Here is a 14,001-nt window from a genome sequence, read left to right as displayed (position 1 = left end):
GCTCGAACTCACGGGCCGCGAGATCGTGGCCTGAGCCGAAGTCGGCCGCTTAACCGACTGAGCCACCCAGGCGCCCCAAGAATTATTTATACTGATGTGTTGAAATGGTAATATTTTAGGTAAGTTTGGGTTAAATAAAATACATGATTCAAATTAATTCCACCTGTTTCCTTTTATTTTTTTATATTTTATTTGGTATCAGGACATTTAAAGTTACATAGGCGACATGCATGGTTAACTTCTATTGGACAGCAGTGGTCTTGAGACACCACAACCTGCCATAATAGCAGCAGCAGGAACAACGTGCATAATAATGTGCTCTTGCTGTTCTGGCATATTATCACTTTTTTTTTTTTAAGTTTATTTATTTTGAGAGAGAGACAGAGAAAGCACAAGCTGGGGAGGAGCAGAGAGAGAGAGAATCCCAAGCAGGCTCCACACGGTCAGCATGGAGTCTGAGGCGGGGCTCGAACTCACTAACTGTGAGATCATGACCTGAGCCGAAATCAAGAGTTGGATGCTTAACCAACTGAGTCACCCCGGTGCCCCTAGCATATAATCACGTTTAAGCCTTCCAACAGTGCTGCAAAGTGGGGCTCGTTGCCTCCATTTCTCAGATGAGGAAACTGAGGCTTGGAGAGGGAAGCGCTTGCCCGAAGTTATCCAGTCTGGGATGCCCTAGACTTATTGCCAGAAAAGTTGAGGCAAAGACGGACCGATGGGGAAGGATGGGGAGGATGAGGAGGGACTTCAGTGAAGCCCACGTTTCGGGTGCTCCCCTTGCCAACAGGACCCCAGAGCCACCCTTACCCGTGATCCTCTTCAGCAACTGGAACGTGGCTGTGTCAGCTAAGCCCGGGTCCCGGTCCCTGAGGATGCGTCAGTGGGTGTCCTGAGACGTTGAATCGGAGAAGTCACCCCAGGCTGCTCTAGTGGGTTAACCATAGGAGGAATGGAGACTAGGGTATCACAGAGTGAGGATGTTATTTTATTCTCTGACATTAGATATTAATACTGTCACCATCCCCATCAGGCACAGAAAGGCCAGGTGAACTTGCTCAAGGTGAACTTGCTCAGGGAAAGGATAGGGCCCCGCCTTCAAGCCCTGCGGGTGGTTCTGTCACATTGCTGGGGATCAAATGCACAGAGTTTGGGAAAACACCAACATTCTATTCCATTTCCCTGATTTTGCAGAGGAATGAGACCCAGAGAAGGTCAGAAAGTTACCCCAGGCCACGCAGTGATCCCAGGAGAATATATGAGGTCCGAAAGGCCCCTGGGAATCTCTTGGCCTGCTCTCCTCCCAGCAATGCTTTTAGGAGAGGTTGGGAGCCAGGTTCCGGACATTCACATGTCCTCCCTTCTCCACGCAGCCGACGAACTTGGGCTTCAGAGAAATGGAAGCCACGTTTATCCCGCCAGGCCGCTGTGAGCTCATTGTCTAGGCATCCACAGCTCCTGACCCCAAACCCACATGTATTTGAGACCCGTGGGAAATAGGGTGGCCCCGGCGGCTCAGACGAAGGGGGATAAGGGCCCCCAGCTCTGTGGCCACCCCACCCCAATTTTTCCAGGGTCCCTCCCTTCTGCCAGCCCCCTGCACCAACCCATGCCCTTGTTGACTCAGGCAGGAAACCAGGCGGAGCAGTTTCACTTCCTGGTTCTGATGCAGCCCCTCTGGCCTGTCCAACTGGCAAGATTTACTTCTTACATTTCTCTTCTTCCCTTTTGGAACACAGGTTCATGGGCTGACTGTCAGGGCCCCGCCAGGAAAAACGGGCATTCAGGCGGAGGGGGATGATGGAAGCAAGACAGGAGAGGCTTGGGAAGGAATAATTGTATCTGAAAAGCCACACTCAGTGACTGCTCTGGCCCTGGGGAGAGGGCCAGGGTGGCGGGCAAGAGAGGACCGGCTGAGTGGCTAGTCTCGGGCTCCGATCTTTGGACAAAGGCAACTCTCACAGCCCTCGGGCTCCAGAATTCTCCTGAGGGAGGGGCGTTAAGATCCCCATTCAGCAGATGGGGAAACTGAAGCTCAGTGAAGTGACAGGACTCGCTCAAGGTCACACAGCCAGGAAGCGGCAGAAACTGACCCTGAACTCAAGGTGGAGGGGTTTCCCAAAGTCTGGGGCTCTTGGTTTCCGCACCGACGGGGGGATTTTGTGGGCAGGTGGAAGGAAGAGCAGAGAAGGAAAAGCCATGCCGCTGGCAGAGGCCGTTTGGGGAGGCTGCGGGGGTTGGGGGAAAGGGGAACGAGTGGGTTGACATTCCAGACCTCATACCTGTTGCGCCTGAATGCCTTTTCCTCGCCCCTGGGGTCCTCCTCACAAGGGCCGGCGTCAGAGGGACAAAGGGAGCAGGGTTACGGGAGTCCCTGGCCCGCCGGGGCGCCGCCAGCCTCAGTGGCACTGGCCTGGATTCGAGGTGCCTCCTGGTGGCCGAGGGAGGCACCAGAGGGCCCTTGGAGCCCACCTTCCCCCAGTCCTTGCCCCTCCAAGATTCCAGATAAAGCTTAAACGAGAATTTCCAAAAGAGGAAGAAATCATGAGTCTCACGGACATATAAAGACGGACACGTGTTAAAATTTTTATTGAGCTCATGTGGGAAGCAGGCAGATGTTCTCCGCGGTTCAAAAGAGAGTCTGGAGAACAGGCACTTTTACATATCAGACTATTTACCCAAATCCACGTGCAGATGGGGGCAAATTGTTTTTTTCCACAGGGGAGGAGGGTTGTCAAAGAAACCTCTTCCGGACCGGATGGGATTTGCACGTCTACAGATAAGAGTGGTTTTATATTGCTATCAATTGGTTACAATTTACGGAGCCGAGAGGTCAAAGACAATGCTATGAATCAGATTAACCCGGAAGGGTGTGTTGTATAGAGATGATGCACTGAATAACCAGAACTGATTCATTGAAATGCAAAATTTTCCTTGCAAAAAAAAAAAAAAAAAAAAAAAAGAAACAATACATTACTTCCTTCCTTCAGTGAACACCTACTGTGCACCGTCCTAGGTGTTGGGAGGCTCAGCAGTGAACAAAGGAGCAAAGTCTGGAGCGGAGCAGAGTGACCACTCCTGGGGGTGGAGGTGCGGGAGGGCCGAGAGGGGCTCCCGGAGGCGGCATCCGGGAGGCGGAGGGAACCACAGCAGGAGGCAGGACGGGAGACAAGGGGGCGGTGGCCAGCCTGAGGTTTGTTTTCTGTTCTCTCCACTAGAATGCCAGTTCTCAGCTCTACCTAGCTGTGCTCGGCACACAGTAGGTAGACAACAAATGCCCGGCGGGCAATGTGGCTTCCTCTCAAAAGGCAGAAGCCGCTCGCTGTCTGCTTAGGGGATAAACCACCGTGCTGTGACCAGATGGCAGGGGCGCCCAGGTTGACCAAATGGGGCTCAAGGTGGGGCGTGCCCTGAGGATCAGACTCCCGACCCCAGGCCTGCCCTCCATCCTCCAGCCTCCCCCCCCCCCCCCCCGCCCCAGAAACCTGAGCGCTGGATCCGGGGAAACCCCAAAGTAGTCTTTCCATCAAATTTGGGTCCTGTTGCCACAAGTCCCAATTTTTCTTTCTTTTTTTTTTTGAATAGTAGGCTTCAGGCCCAGCGTGGGGCTTGAACTCATAACCCTCAGATCGAGACCTGAGCGGAGATCAAGAGTTGGACGCTTGGGGCACCTGAGTGGCTCTTGGTTTCCGCCCAGGTCACGATCTCTCCATCCGGGAGCCTGCGTAGGGCTCCAGGCTGACGGAGTGGAGCCTGCTTGGGATTCTCTCCCTCTCTCTGCCCCTCCCCCACCTGTGCTATTTCTGTTTCTCTCAAAATAAACTTAAAAAAAAAAAAAAAAGAAAAAAGAAAAAGAAAAAAAAGAGCCACCCAGGTGCCCCAGCCCTGATCGTTCAAGTCATAACTTACAATTTTTTGTGTGTGCGAAACTGCTCACAAATAAAATCTGTCAATTAAAAGAGTAGTTCAGGGAGCCTGGGTGGCTCGGTCAGTTAAGCATTCAGACTCTTGGTTTTGGCTCAGGTCACGATCTCAAGTTCCTGAGATCGAGGCCCGCACAGGGCTCTGCATGGACAGTGTGTAGCCTGCTTGGGATTCTCTCCCCCTCTCAAAACAAACTTAGAAAAAAAAAAAAAAAGCCCACAGCTCAGTGGCATTCAGCACGTTCATGTTCAGCAGCCGCCCCTGCAAACCTTTTCTTCCTGCAGGACGTGACCCCAGCGTCCAGTGGTGGACCCCGCCCCCCCCTCCCGGGTCCCCCCCAAAACCACCCATCTGCTTTCTGGTTCTCCGCGTGCTGGCCCGTTCGGGACGTCTCCCATAAACGAGAGCATACAGCACGTGGCCTTTCACAGCGGCCTCCTCTCCCGGAGCGTGGACTCGAGGTTCAACGAGGCAGCGAGCTGGCGCTTTGTACCTTCGCGGCAGAATGTGACTCCGTCGTGCAAACACGCCCTTTATCCTCCGTCTGCTCAGGGACATCTGGGCCATTTCTGTCTTCTGGTGACTGAAACTGGCAGCGCTGTGAACGCTCACGTCCGAGCCGTTGGTCAGGCCCCTGTCCTCAATCCTTTTGGGCGCGTGCCCGGGAGTGGAACGGCCGGGTCGTGGGTAATTCTACGCTGAACTTACTGAGCGAGGGGCCACCAGACCGTTCTCCACAGCGGTCGTCCCCTACTGTGCAGAAAAATTTTAGTCGTTCAAAAAATTTTGACCACCACTCCACGGGATCGAGAAAAGCTGCCAGCGGTGGGTTAGGCTGGCCGGGAAAGGACAGGCCACCAGGGCATTGGTCACCCAAATGTGCTGCCGACCGCACCCACAGGTGCCACCACCTCCCCTGGACAGCAGCTCAGTGTCACCCAGACTGCAGCCGAGTCCGTCAGCTGTGACCTGCTCCCCACACCCCTGGGGCATGGTGGGGGTGCTGGGGGTGCGGGAAGAAGGCCGACAAGCTCTTGGCTGATTCACAGGCACCGTGTGGTCCAGCAGGACCGCAAACAATGACCGAAGGGAGGAGGGACCCAGGAGGGAGCAGGAGAGGCGGCGAACGGGCAGTGGGGATCGGGGACCCCGTTAGCGGCTGTGCAAATCCCTGCTCGGTAGCGTTCACACCACCTAGCCTGGGCATCACGAGGGTTGGGCTGGCACGGAAAGCACTGGCAGGGCGCCTGGGCCACTCGCAGTGCTGCACACATACGAGCCGTCAGGACTAAACGTCGAGGTGGCCTCGAGCAGCTGACGAGCGCATCCGGGCTTACCCGGCACGGAGACCCTACCAGGTGGCGTCAGCCTGTCACACGGGCGGGAAAGGAGCTCCCCGGGACGCCTGGCTGGCCTCTGGCAGAGGCAGTGACCTGGGCATGCCTGCAGGGGGGTGTCAGGTAAGCGAGGAAGCTGGTGGGAAGGGCCCAGGGTGTGAGGGACGAAAAGCCTCTTCTTCGGCTCCTGGGCTGAAGGTGCAGAAGCCTCTCCGTCCCTCCCCGGGCACACGCCGTTCTCCGGTGGAAGCCGCCGGGACTGGCCTGGGTCGGGGCACTGAGGCACCAGCTCCAGAAACGGCCCACTCACAGGAGCACGTGAACGGCATGCGGGAGGAACGGCGGTCAGGTTTATTGCTCTGGGTTAAACCAGTGGAGGGAAGACCTGAGGAGGGGGAGGAGGACACAAGAAACTGGCGGACATTTCCTCCGCTTCCGGGGTTCTTCGGGCCCTGGGAGTCTGACCGGGGCGTTTCAGGTCCGCGGCTCACCTACTCTTGGGCTCACCTACTCTTTCCCCAAGGAAACTCGAGGTGCGTGAACCCAAGGCTTTGGAGAGCTCGGCTCCTCCCTGCGGTGCCACCTGCGGGGTCACCGGCATGGATCTGAGCACGGAGGCTGTGCCGATGGCCTCCACTGGGCTGGCGTCCTTAGGAAGGCGTCTTGGTGGAGGAGGAAGAGGCTGCCTCCTTCCTGGCGGGGGCCTTCAGCAGCGCCAGCTTCTTGGGCAGGCTGCTGCTGGCTTTCATGACCACGTCATGTTCGATCTTCTTCCGGATCCCGACCTCCAGGTCCTGAGGGGGCAACCACAGGACGGTGAAACTGGGTCCTGAGGTGGGGGGGTGGGGGCTGACCCGTCACCCTCTTTCTGCCAAGAGCTCACAGGAGACTGGATGAGCAACTTCCCACGAATGGTACCTGGGGTCTGGGGTTTAAACACAAGTCCTGTTCTCATCTCTGAACCTCAGCTTCTAAACCTCTACGCATACCCATTTTACAGATGGGGAAACACGTTCTAGCAATGTGGAGGCACCTGCCCAGGGTTCCCAAGACAGTGTGAGCGAAGGGGGACTGGAACCCAGCATGCCCAGAGCCTTTGGTCTCAGTTTCCAGGCACCAGTCCCCTCTTGTCACGTGTTATCTCCACTTGGCAGATGGTGGCCTGGGGCTCTGAGACAGAAATGTCAGAAAGCAAAGGCACACGGGTTTGGGTCCAAAACTGGTAGTTTAATCCTATTTCCCAAACTGCCCCATCCTGCCTATGAGTTCCAATGACCATGACCACCACGACTGTCACATACCTAGATGCAGGGAACAGAACAGCAAACAAGACAGAAAAGTCTCTGCTCTCAGGGAGCTGACACTCAGCATGTATATGCAGACAACATAAATACCCATAACCCACTAGGTGAAAGTGATGGTAAGTGCTGCTGTGGAAGAAAAAAACAAGGGATAACAAGCGAGGGGTGGGGGCTGTTACCAAGGACAGCCGCTCGGAAGTAATGCCTGCAGTCAGACTAGACTCAGAGGAAGGGAGCCGTGTGGATTTCTGGGAGAAGAATCCCACAGGAAACAGCGAGTGCAAAAGTGCTGAGGTGGGATAAGGAGTAGTTAAGGGGCCAGTGAGCAAGGGGGAGAGTGGGAGATTAGGGCAGGGAGGCGACAAGGGCAGATCTCGCAGGGCCCTGTGGGCCACAGAGAGGATCTGAGCTTTTCTCGGGGTCACGTGGGAGACACTGACGGCTGGGAGCAGAGGGGCTCGGCCAGACTTGGGTGCTCACTGGCGCCCTCTGGCTGCTGTGGTGGGGGGTAGGAGATCAGGGAGGGTGCACCTGCACTGGTCCGGGTGGTAGTTGATGGGGTGGGAACAGGAAGGGGGTCAGGGAGGTGGGAAATGGGTGGATTCTAAACTAATACTGAGGGCAAAAAAGGACGGGATCAGACCCAAATGTGACAGAAGGGGGGGAAACGATGATCCCAAGTATCTGGAAGGACAGAATCTTCCTGAATCAAAACGGTGGCAGGGTCATGTCGGGGAGGGAGAGGGAAGCATCAGGAGTTTGGTTTTGGATGTGCTGAGACTGAGACGCCCATGTGACAGTCCGCCTCCCGCTGCCACATGGAGGTAAGCAGGCCCTGGGGTCTCAGAAAACCTATGCTCTGAGCAAACGAAACGACTTGCTCAAGATCATGCATTAGTTCGAGTGGAATACAATTTGAACTCAAATCTGACTCCAGTAAAACTAGTTTTAAATCTCTGTAAACTTCTTTATAAGATCCACCCTAGCCACCTACATAAAGAAGTTGCATTTAAACACAACCACAAAAATGACACCCAACGCGGCTAACGTTTACTTGAGTCCCGTGCTGTTCTCAGCGCTTTACAAGTGCCCTATGGCATTAAATCCTTACGACTCTAGAAGAAAGGTGCAATCACTATGACCATGTGACAGGTAAGAGACTTCGGGTGAAGAAACAGCCGTTGACGGCTGCGATCGCACCCGCGCGGCCTTCCTTCGAAACTGGGGTTTCTACTTCCCGTGCCACCTCCCCTCCCAAGTTCCACTAACGAACGGTAACAGCGAGAGCAACTGGCGGGGGTTTAACACTTCCTGCACGTCGGGCCTTGCTTCTACGGGGTCCGGTGAACGATGTGGGAGGTTCCGGTACCCACGGCACAGGAGGGCGGAACTGAGGCTCAGAGAGCGGAGTTCTCCAGGCTCCCCCCTCCGCCCTTCGCCAGCCTCCAGGCTCCCCCACCGGCTCCAGTCTCCATCCTCCGCCCATCACCGCCTTCAGGCTCCTCGCACGCCCCCACTCACCTTCTTGAGCTTTCGCTGCTGCACGATGCGTGCCTTCTTGGGGGCGATGACACGACCTGGGAAGAGACGCATTCGTGTGAGGCCGGGGAGCCCCGGGTCCCCCTCGCCCCCCATAGCTCTCAACAGCTCCTCACCGCCCTTCCTCGGGCCTCGGTTCCGCTCCGAGGCCGCCGCCGCCGCCGCCTTGCTCTTCCCCGGCTTCCGCGCCTGGAACTTGCGCTGTCCCTGCGCCATGATGCAGCACGCACCGGAAAAGGCGGGGCTGGGAGAAAATACAGCCGGAAGACGCAGAGCACGATGGGATACAGTGGGGCCGGCGGGGCGCGCGCAAAGGCTCACGGGACACAACGGGGCAACGCATTAAAGAGACAGCCGCCCACAGACGTAAATGATATGGAGGGCTTTGCAAAACCTTCCAAAGAAAGGTTAGGCTGATCAGCTAACGCTTCCTGAGCGCTCATTTGTTTTGTAGAACTTAGTTTTATGCTCTTTGTACATAAAAGCTGGTCTAGGATTCTTCACCAACTGAGCCACCCAGGTACCCCTAAACATAAAATTTTACTATCATAAACGTAAAATCGTCAAACCACAGCCTGCAGAGCAGGTGCCTGAGATCGCAAGTAAGATTTTCTTGGCATGAGGGCCAGTGTCAGGGGTGAGGTACGGTCAAGTTGTGCAAGAAGCTGTTACTTGATTACTGAGCTTTTTGGTGTGCCGTTTAAAATTCTGCACCCCAAGTACCATCCTAGTTCTGGCCCTGAAGCAACCTGAGAACATTTTATACATGAGAACACCAAGGCACGAGGAGGTGAAGTGACTCGACCAAGGTCACACAGCAGAGAAAGTGGCTGAGCTGGGTTTTGAACTTGGGCAGGCTGGCTCCAGTTACAGGGCTCTGAAAGCCATGCAAAGGCCCTGTGTGCTCTCCCTGCTCTAGGAAGAAGTGTAGCTGCGGGGAAGAAAGTCAGTTTTGGGGCAAGCCATTCAATGAATAAGTTTATTACAAAACCTAAGGGAATGGGGGCAGGATATGGAGAGTCAGCTTGGTTACTCCTGGGGTCCAGCTGGGGTCCCCACCCTCAGGAGACGGTGGTGCTTAGGGCTGCCCGGAGCTCCTCAGGAGCAAAGACCCCCAGTTCTGTGATGATGCCGCCGGTGATGAGGTTGTGGGGGGTGACATCGAAGGCAGGATTCCAAACCTCAATCCCTGCAGGAGAGAAGGAGGAGGCAAGAAAGCAGTATTTGGCTCTGTGACAGCTCTCAAGGTGTTGTGTCCTGTCTCCCCCATTGGGGTTCTGGGACTTCGAGAATCCTTGAGAATCCGGGGATGGTCACTCTGCAAGTGCATGAGGGGGCGGGTTTTAGCACTCAGTAACAACCTTGTTGGCATCGTCTCAGAAGGTTTAGAAGTCTTACATACATCTATCCTGCTCCTGCCTGCTCCAAGGATCGCATTAAGAACCTCACAGAGCCCACCCGAGAGCCTTTGCATGGGCAGTCCCTTCTGCCTCCAACATACGACTCACTCGCTGTTTCGTTTCCTTCAGGTCTTTGCTCAGATGTCACCTTCTCAGCGACGCCTTCTCTAATCATTCTGTCTAAATCTCCCTGCGCCAACACTTCCCGTGCCTTTCCTTGCCTTTTCTCCTGAGCCCTTGCCCGCCTCTAACACACACTGTGATTTTGTTATTTATCTTGGATTGTCAGCTCCACAAGCGCAGGGATTTTATGACTTTTTCATTCCTGTATCCCTTGCGTTTAGCACAGCACCTAGCATCGGTCAGGTACTCTAAAATATTTGCTGGGTGAATAACCACCACTTACACAAGAGGCTGCAAACTGGGGGCCTGTAACAGTTTTCTCTGGCTCACAGTTCTTTGTTTTTTTTAATGTTTGTTTTTGAGAGAGAGAGCGTGTGTGCACATGGGGGAGGGGCAGAGACAGACGGGGACAGAGGATCTGAAGTGGGTTCTGTGCTGGCAGCAGAGAGCCCGATGCGGGGTTCGAATTCACGAACTGTGAGATCATGACCTGAGCTCAAGTCCGACACTTAACCGACTGAGCCACCCAGATGCCCCGTGTAATTGTTACTATCCAATGAGCACTAAGTAAGGGTCAGGCGCGGTTCCTCGTGTCACCTGGGCTGATTCGCTGACCACCCAGGGGTTTGTGAGGCAGGTCATAGTAAGAGTGCATCTCACAGACGGTGAACGCTGGGGCTCTTGGGGATGGGAGAACTCAGGCAGCCTGCTCCAGGTGGGGTGGGGAAGCTGAGAGCATCAGTGTCTCTTCACAGGCACTGGGCTAGGCAGTATTCTTATTTCTTCTTTAAGGGAGGAAAACGAAATGGAGAAGAGCAGGACAGCTTGCCTGAAGTCTCCTAACTCATTAGTTGTACATTCCGACCTTGAATCTGACCTTCAAGACGCTTCTGTTCCAAGAAATGGGTCGAAGGAGCCGCTTATGCCCCAGAAGGCCCGTGATGCCCTAAATCCACCTGCCCCCAGGAAGGGGCCAGGGTGCCTAAAGGGACGTGCCCAGGTGCCGTGGTGCCCACCTCTAAGGGGCCAGCTTACCGGGGGCTGCAATCCTGACCCCGTTGACGTCGGTCAGCTCCCGCCCTGGGCGCTCCTCGATGACGATGTCCCTGCCTGTCTCCAGATGGAGGTCGCACGAGGAGCTGGGGGCAGCCACATAAAAGGGGATGCCATGGTGCTTGGCAGCGATGGCCAGCTGGTAGGTGCCCACCTTGTTGGCTGTGTCACCGTTGGCAACCACGCGGTCGGCTCCTACGATGACGGCTGGGGAGCAAGATGCTGGGGTCCTAACCTGGCCCCGGACGCCTGGAAGCCCCGCCCACCGGCATCGCGCCCGCTGACCTGACACCCCTCGGTGGGCCATGGCGGCTGCTGCCATGCTGTCGGCGATGAGCGTGGCGGGGATCCGCTCGTAGACCAGCTCGAAGGCGGTCAGCCGGGCTCCCTGGTTGTAGGGCCGGGTCTCCGTGCAGAAGGCGTGGTCCAGACGGCCCAGGGTGTGCAGCGAGCGGATCACCCCTGTAGGGCTCGGCCCACCAGAAGGTCAGGATGAAACAGACAGCGACACGTGGGCCGAGCGGCTCGCTGTTTAGAAGCACAGCTCACCAAAGCCTCGCCAGGCACAGTCTCATCCCCGGGCCCCTGCAGTGATGGTTTCCTCTGCCTGGTACGTGTGGGCTTAGAGAACACCTTCTCCGGGAGGCCCTCCCTGATTCCTCGATCTCGCACAGCCACCCCCCCCACCCCTCCTCTGCTCTTTCGTACTCATCACCCTCGAACGCAGCCTGCGTATTTACCGACTTGCTTGTGTTACTTCTTCCTACTTTCCTGTTCCTTGGGGCAGAGGTTTTGTCTACTGTTTTCACTGCTGGGTCCCCAGTGCCTAGAACTGTGCCTGGTACACAGCAGGTGCTTAGTAAGCGTTGAGTGAATAGAAGAATGCATGTATGCAGGAATGGTGGGGTAGGGGTACTCGGGTTCTTAACTGATGTTTATTGAGTGAATAAACGAGTATCTTGCCATCAAGGCCTCAGTCCCCAAGCACAAGGGCAGGACCCAGGCAGGTAGGCAAATCTCCGAGAATTTAGGGTCAAGTGGCATCTACTATTTTGACCCCCAAGACCTGTTCCCCACTGTCCTGGTCACAGCTATCCCAATCTTTCTTTTGGGGGGCCACTCCCTTCTCAGTCCTCTTGGAGTTCACATCGTGCCCATTCTGAGCACAAGGCTCAGTCTGGGCCCGTTGACCGATTGATCCTGGATGGGCAAGTGGCCCTATCAGAGCCCCTGAGATATAAGGAGACTTTTCCAGCACTGTCAACACAGAGACCCTTGGCTCTCTTCCTCATGATCTGAATCCTAGCAGCCTCCCTGCTGACCCGTGGAGCATGAGAATGATGCCATCACGGAGGGCAGGATCTAGGGGACAGGGATAGATGGACCCTGATGCCACTATCTAACACCTGGATCCAGCCACACCTGAAGCCAACCACCTAAGCACTTCTGCACAAGAATAACTTCACCGGGGCACCTGGCTGGCTCAGTCGGGTAAGCATCCGAGTTTGGCTCAGGTCATGATCTCATGGCCCCACATCGGGCTCTCTGCTGTCAGCATGGAGCCTGCTTCAGATCCTCTGTCCTTCTCTCTCTGCCCCTCCCCCACTCGCTTACTCTCTCTCAAAAATAAATAAATGTTTAAAAGTACTTAAACTTATTAAAAAAAAAAAAGGAACAACTTCACATCTTTTTGGTGGGTAAAGTGACTAGGGTTTCTTTCTCTAGCATCCAAAAGGGGCCCGTCCCCCTTCCCATGATGCCCACTCACCCAGGGCTGTGCCATAGCCAGCAGTGGCCAGGGCACCAGTGTTGCAGTGGGTCAACACGGTCACCTTGCCGCCCCCAGGAGCCACCTGCTCCAGGAGGTGGCGGGCTCCGAGGTCCCCGATGCTCCGATTGTCTTTGAGGTCTTTCTCCAACATGTCCTCGGCACAGCACATCACTCTGGGGCCGACAAGGGGCTCTCAGCACCAGCCACCGGGCCTTGGGGCCCAGGCTAGCCCCTCCTCCCTGCCCAACACCGCTCAGTGGGAGCCCTCCTGCTCACAGCCTCTCCAGGCTGCGGGACCTGCACTCTTCTGGACCGTCACCTGTCACACCACTTGCTCACTTAACGTATGTTTACCGAGTACCTCATGGGCGCTGGAGAGCACAGCACAAAAAATCTCTGCCCCCGTGGAGCTTCCGCTAGGGTGGGGGAGGCAGGTGGTAAGCAATGAATGAAGGAGAAGGCAGCAGAGTCAGGGGACAGAGATGGGGGGATGAGCTGTGTTACGTGAGGTGTGGGGAAGACAGAAACCTGAAACCTGACAGAGAGTAAGCTCTGTGGATACCTGGCCTGCAAGAGACGGCGTGTGCAAAGGCCCTGAGACGGGAGTAAGCTGGGTAAGGTCAAGAAACATGCCAAGTGACCACGTAGCTGCAACAGAGAAGAGTAGAAAAACAAAAGGGCAGGGAAGGGATCAAGGCAGGAAGCAAAATTCCTCAAAAAGAAAAACTAGGAGAATGAATGCAGTGGCTGCAAAAGGGACCTCCGAGGCAGATGGGGCTGGGCATGTTCTGGGGAGGCAGACTCAAGAGACTTGAACTTGAGTGCAAGGGCCTTGGGACCCAGCTGTCCGGTAAGGGCTCTTAGTCCCGCTTGCGTGGCCTTGGACTGACATGCCGTGCCTCAGTTTTCCTGTATGTAAAACGGGTCGCTGTGCGAAAAGATGAGTCAACAGCTTCCACGCGGAGCAGTGTTTGGCCCAAGGCCTCCCTACCTCTCCCGGACCGCCTCTTCCGTGGCGCCCTCGCGCTCGGCCTCCAAGGCTGCGGCGTCGGCCAGCTGGCTGGCCGCGCGGGCCAGGTTGACCGCGGTGGGCCGAGCGGTGACCAGGAAGCTCAGCGCGTCGCGCACGAAAGCCACCAGTGCGGCGAGGCCGGGTCCCCCCGCACCCGCCTGCAGCTCCACGGCGAGGCTGAGACAGCCCACGAGCGCGATGGCCGGGGCGCCGCGCACCTGGAGGGGAGGGATCGGGGCGTCAGAAGGGGCCGCCCCCCTCCCATCCCTGCCCCGTCGCTGCGCCGCGCGGTCCCACCTTCATGGCGCGGATAGCCTCCCAGGCCTGGCGCACCGAGCCCACTGCCTCGTAGCGGCTGTGCTGGGGCAGCAGCAGCTGGTCGAGGATCTCCAGCGAGCCCCGGGAGTAGCGGATCGCCTCCAAGCCCATGATACCGCCGCCTCGCTCACGCCGCTCTGGAAGGACGGGGCGGGGGGGGGGGGGGGTGGGGGGGGCTCCCTGCGCACGCGCGGGGATAGGACGCAAGGAGTGGGCAGGACCC

At 56.3% G+C, this 14,001-nt stretch overlaps 2 protein-coding genes across 3 annotated transcripts; both read right to left on the bottom strand.

Annotated features, from left to right (window-relative positions):
• Window positions 1-5,589: 5,589 nt before the first annotated feature.
• CUNH19orf53 (chromosome unknown C19orf53 homolog) lies at window positions 5,590-8,327 on the bottom strand. The gene is made up of 3 exons (XM_019427523.2): window positions 8,218-8,327; window positions 8,084-8,139; window positions 5,590-6,055 (listed from the first exon to the last, which is right to left on the bottom strand). The coding sequence occupies exons 1-3, from the start codon at window positions 8,315-8,317 to the stop codon at window positions 5,912-5,914; spliced, it is 300 nt and encodes a 99-aa protein (XP_019283068.2). The 5' UTR covers window positions 8,318-8,327; the 3' UTR covers window positions 5,590-5,911.
• Window positions 8,328-8,380: 53 nt separating this feature from the next.
• Window positions 8,381-13,939, bottom strand: MRI1 (methylthioribose-1-phosphate isomerase 1). Of its 2 annotated transcripts, XR_008420306.1 has the most exons (7): window positions 13,758-13,939; window positions 13,440-13,678; window positions 12,446-12,621; window positions 10,963-11,139; window positions 10,660-10,884; window positions 9,093-9,290; window positions 8,381-8,495 (listed from the first exon to the last, which is right to left on the bottom strand). XR_008420306.1 is itself a non-coding variant. In XM_019427522.2 (6 exons), the coding sequence occupies exons 1-6, from the start codon at window positions 13,887-13,889 to the stop codon at window positions 9,163-9,165; spliced, it is 1,077 nt and encodes a 358-aa protein (XP_019283067.2). In that variant the 5' UTR covers window positions 13,890-13,939; the 3' UTR covers window positions 9,052-9,162. The 2 variants fall into 2 exon arrangements, 1 of the variants encoding a protein (XP_019283067.2); XM_019427522.2 differs by lacking the exon at window positions 8,381-8,495 and having other exon boundaries at window positions 9,052-9,290.
• Between the last annotated feature and the right edge of the window lie 62 nt (window positions 13,940-14,001).

The sequence above is a fragment of the Panthera pardus genome, unplaced genomic scaffold (assembly GCF_024362965.1).
Source record: "Panthera pardus isolate Hobbes unplaced genomic scaffold, ASM2436296v1 HiC_scaffold_8, whole genome shotgun sequence".
NCBI lineage: Eukaryota > Metazoa > Chordata > Mammalia > Carnivora > Felidae > Panthera > Panthera pardus.
Note: the sequence above shows the minus strand (reverse complement) of the source record. Positions and strands in the feature narration are given on the sequence as shown.

What these genes read in the sequence shown, in the direction of transcription:
- CUNH19orf53 (XM_019427523.2), bottom strand. Translation starts at nt 8,317, where the DNA reads ATGGCGCAGGGACAGCGCAAGTTCCAGGCGCGGAAGCCGGGGAAGAGC. An exon ending in CCGAGGCCCGAGGAAGGGCG is followed by an intron (nt 8,140 to 8,217) that starts GTGAGGAGCTGT and finishes GTCTCTTCCCAG; the next exon opens with GTCGTGTCATCGCCCCCAAG. An exon ending in AGCAGCGAAAGCTCAAGAAG is followed by an intron (nt 6,056 to 8,083) that starts GTGAGTGGGGGC and finishes TTGCCCCCTCAG; the next exon opens with GACCTGGAGGTCGGGATCCG.
- MRI1 (XM_019427522.2), bottom strand. Translation starts at nt 13,889, where the DNA reads ATGGGCTTGGAGGCGATCCGCTACTCCCGGGGCTCGCTGGAGATCCTC. An exon ending in GAAGAGGCGGTCCGGGAGAG is followed by an intron (nt 12,622 to 13,439) that starts GTAGGGAGGCCT and finishes TGTCGGCCCCAG; the next exon opens with AGTGATGTGCTGTGCCGAGG. An exon ending in TGGCTATGGCACAGCCCTGG is followed by an intron (nt 11,140 to 12,445) that starts GTGAGTGGGCAT and finishes CGAGCCCTACAG; the next exon opens with GGGTGATCCGCTCGCTGCAC.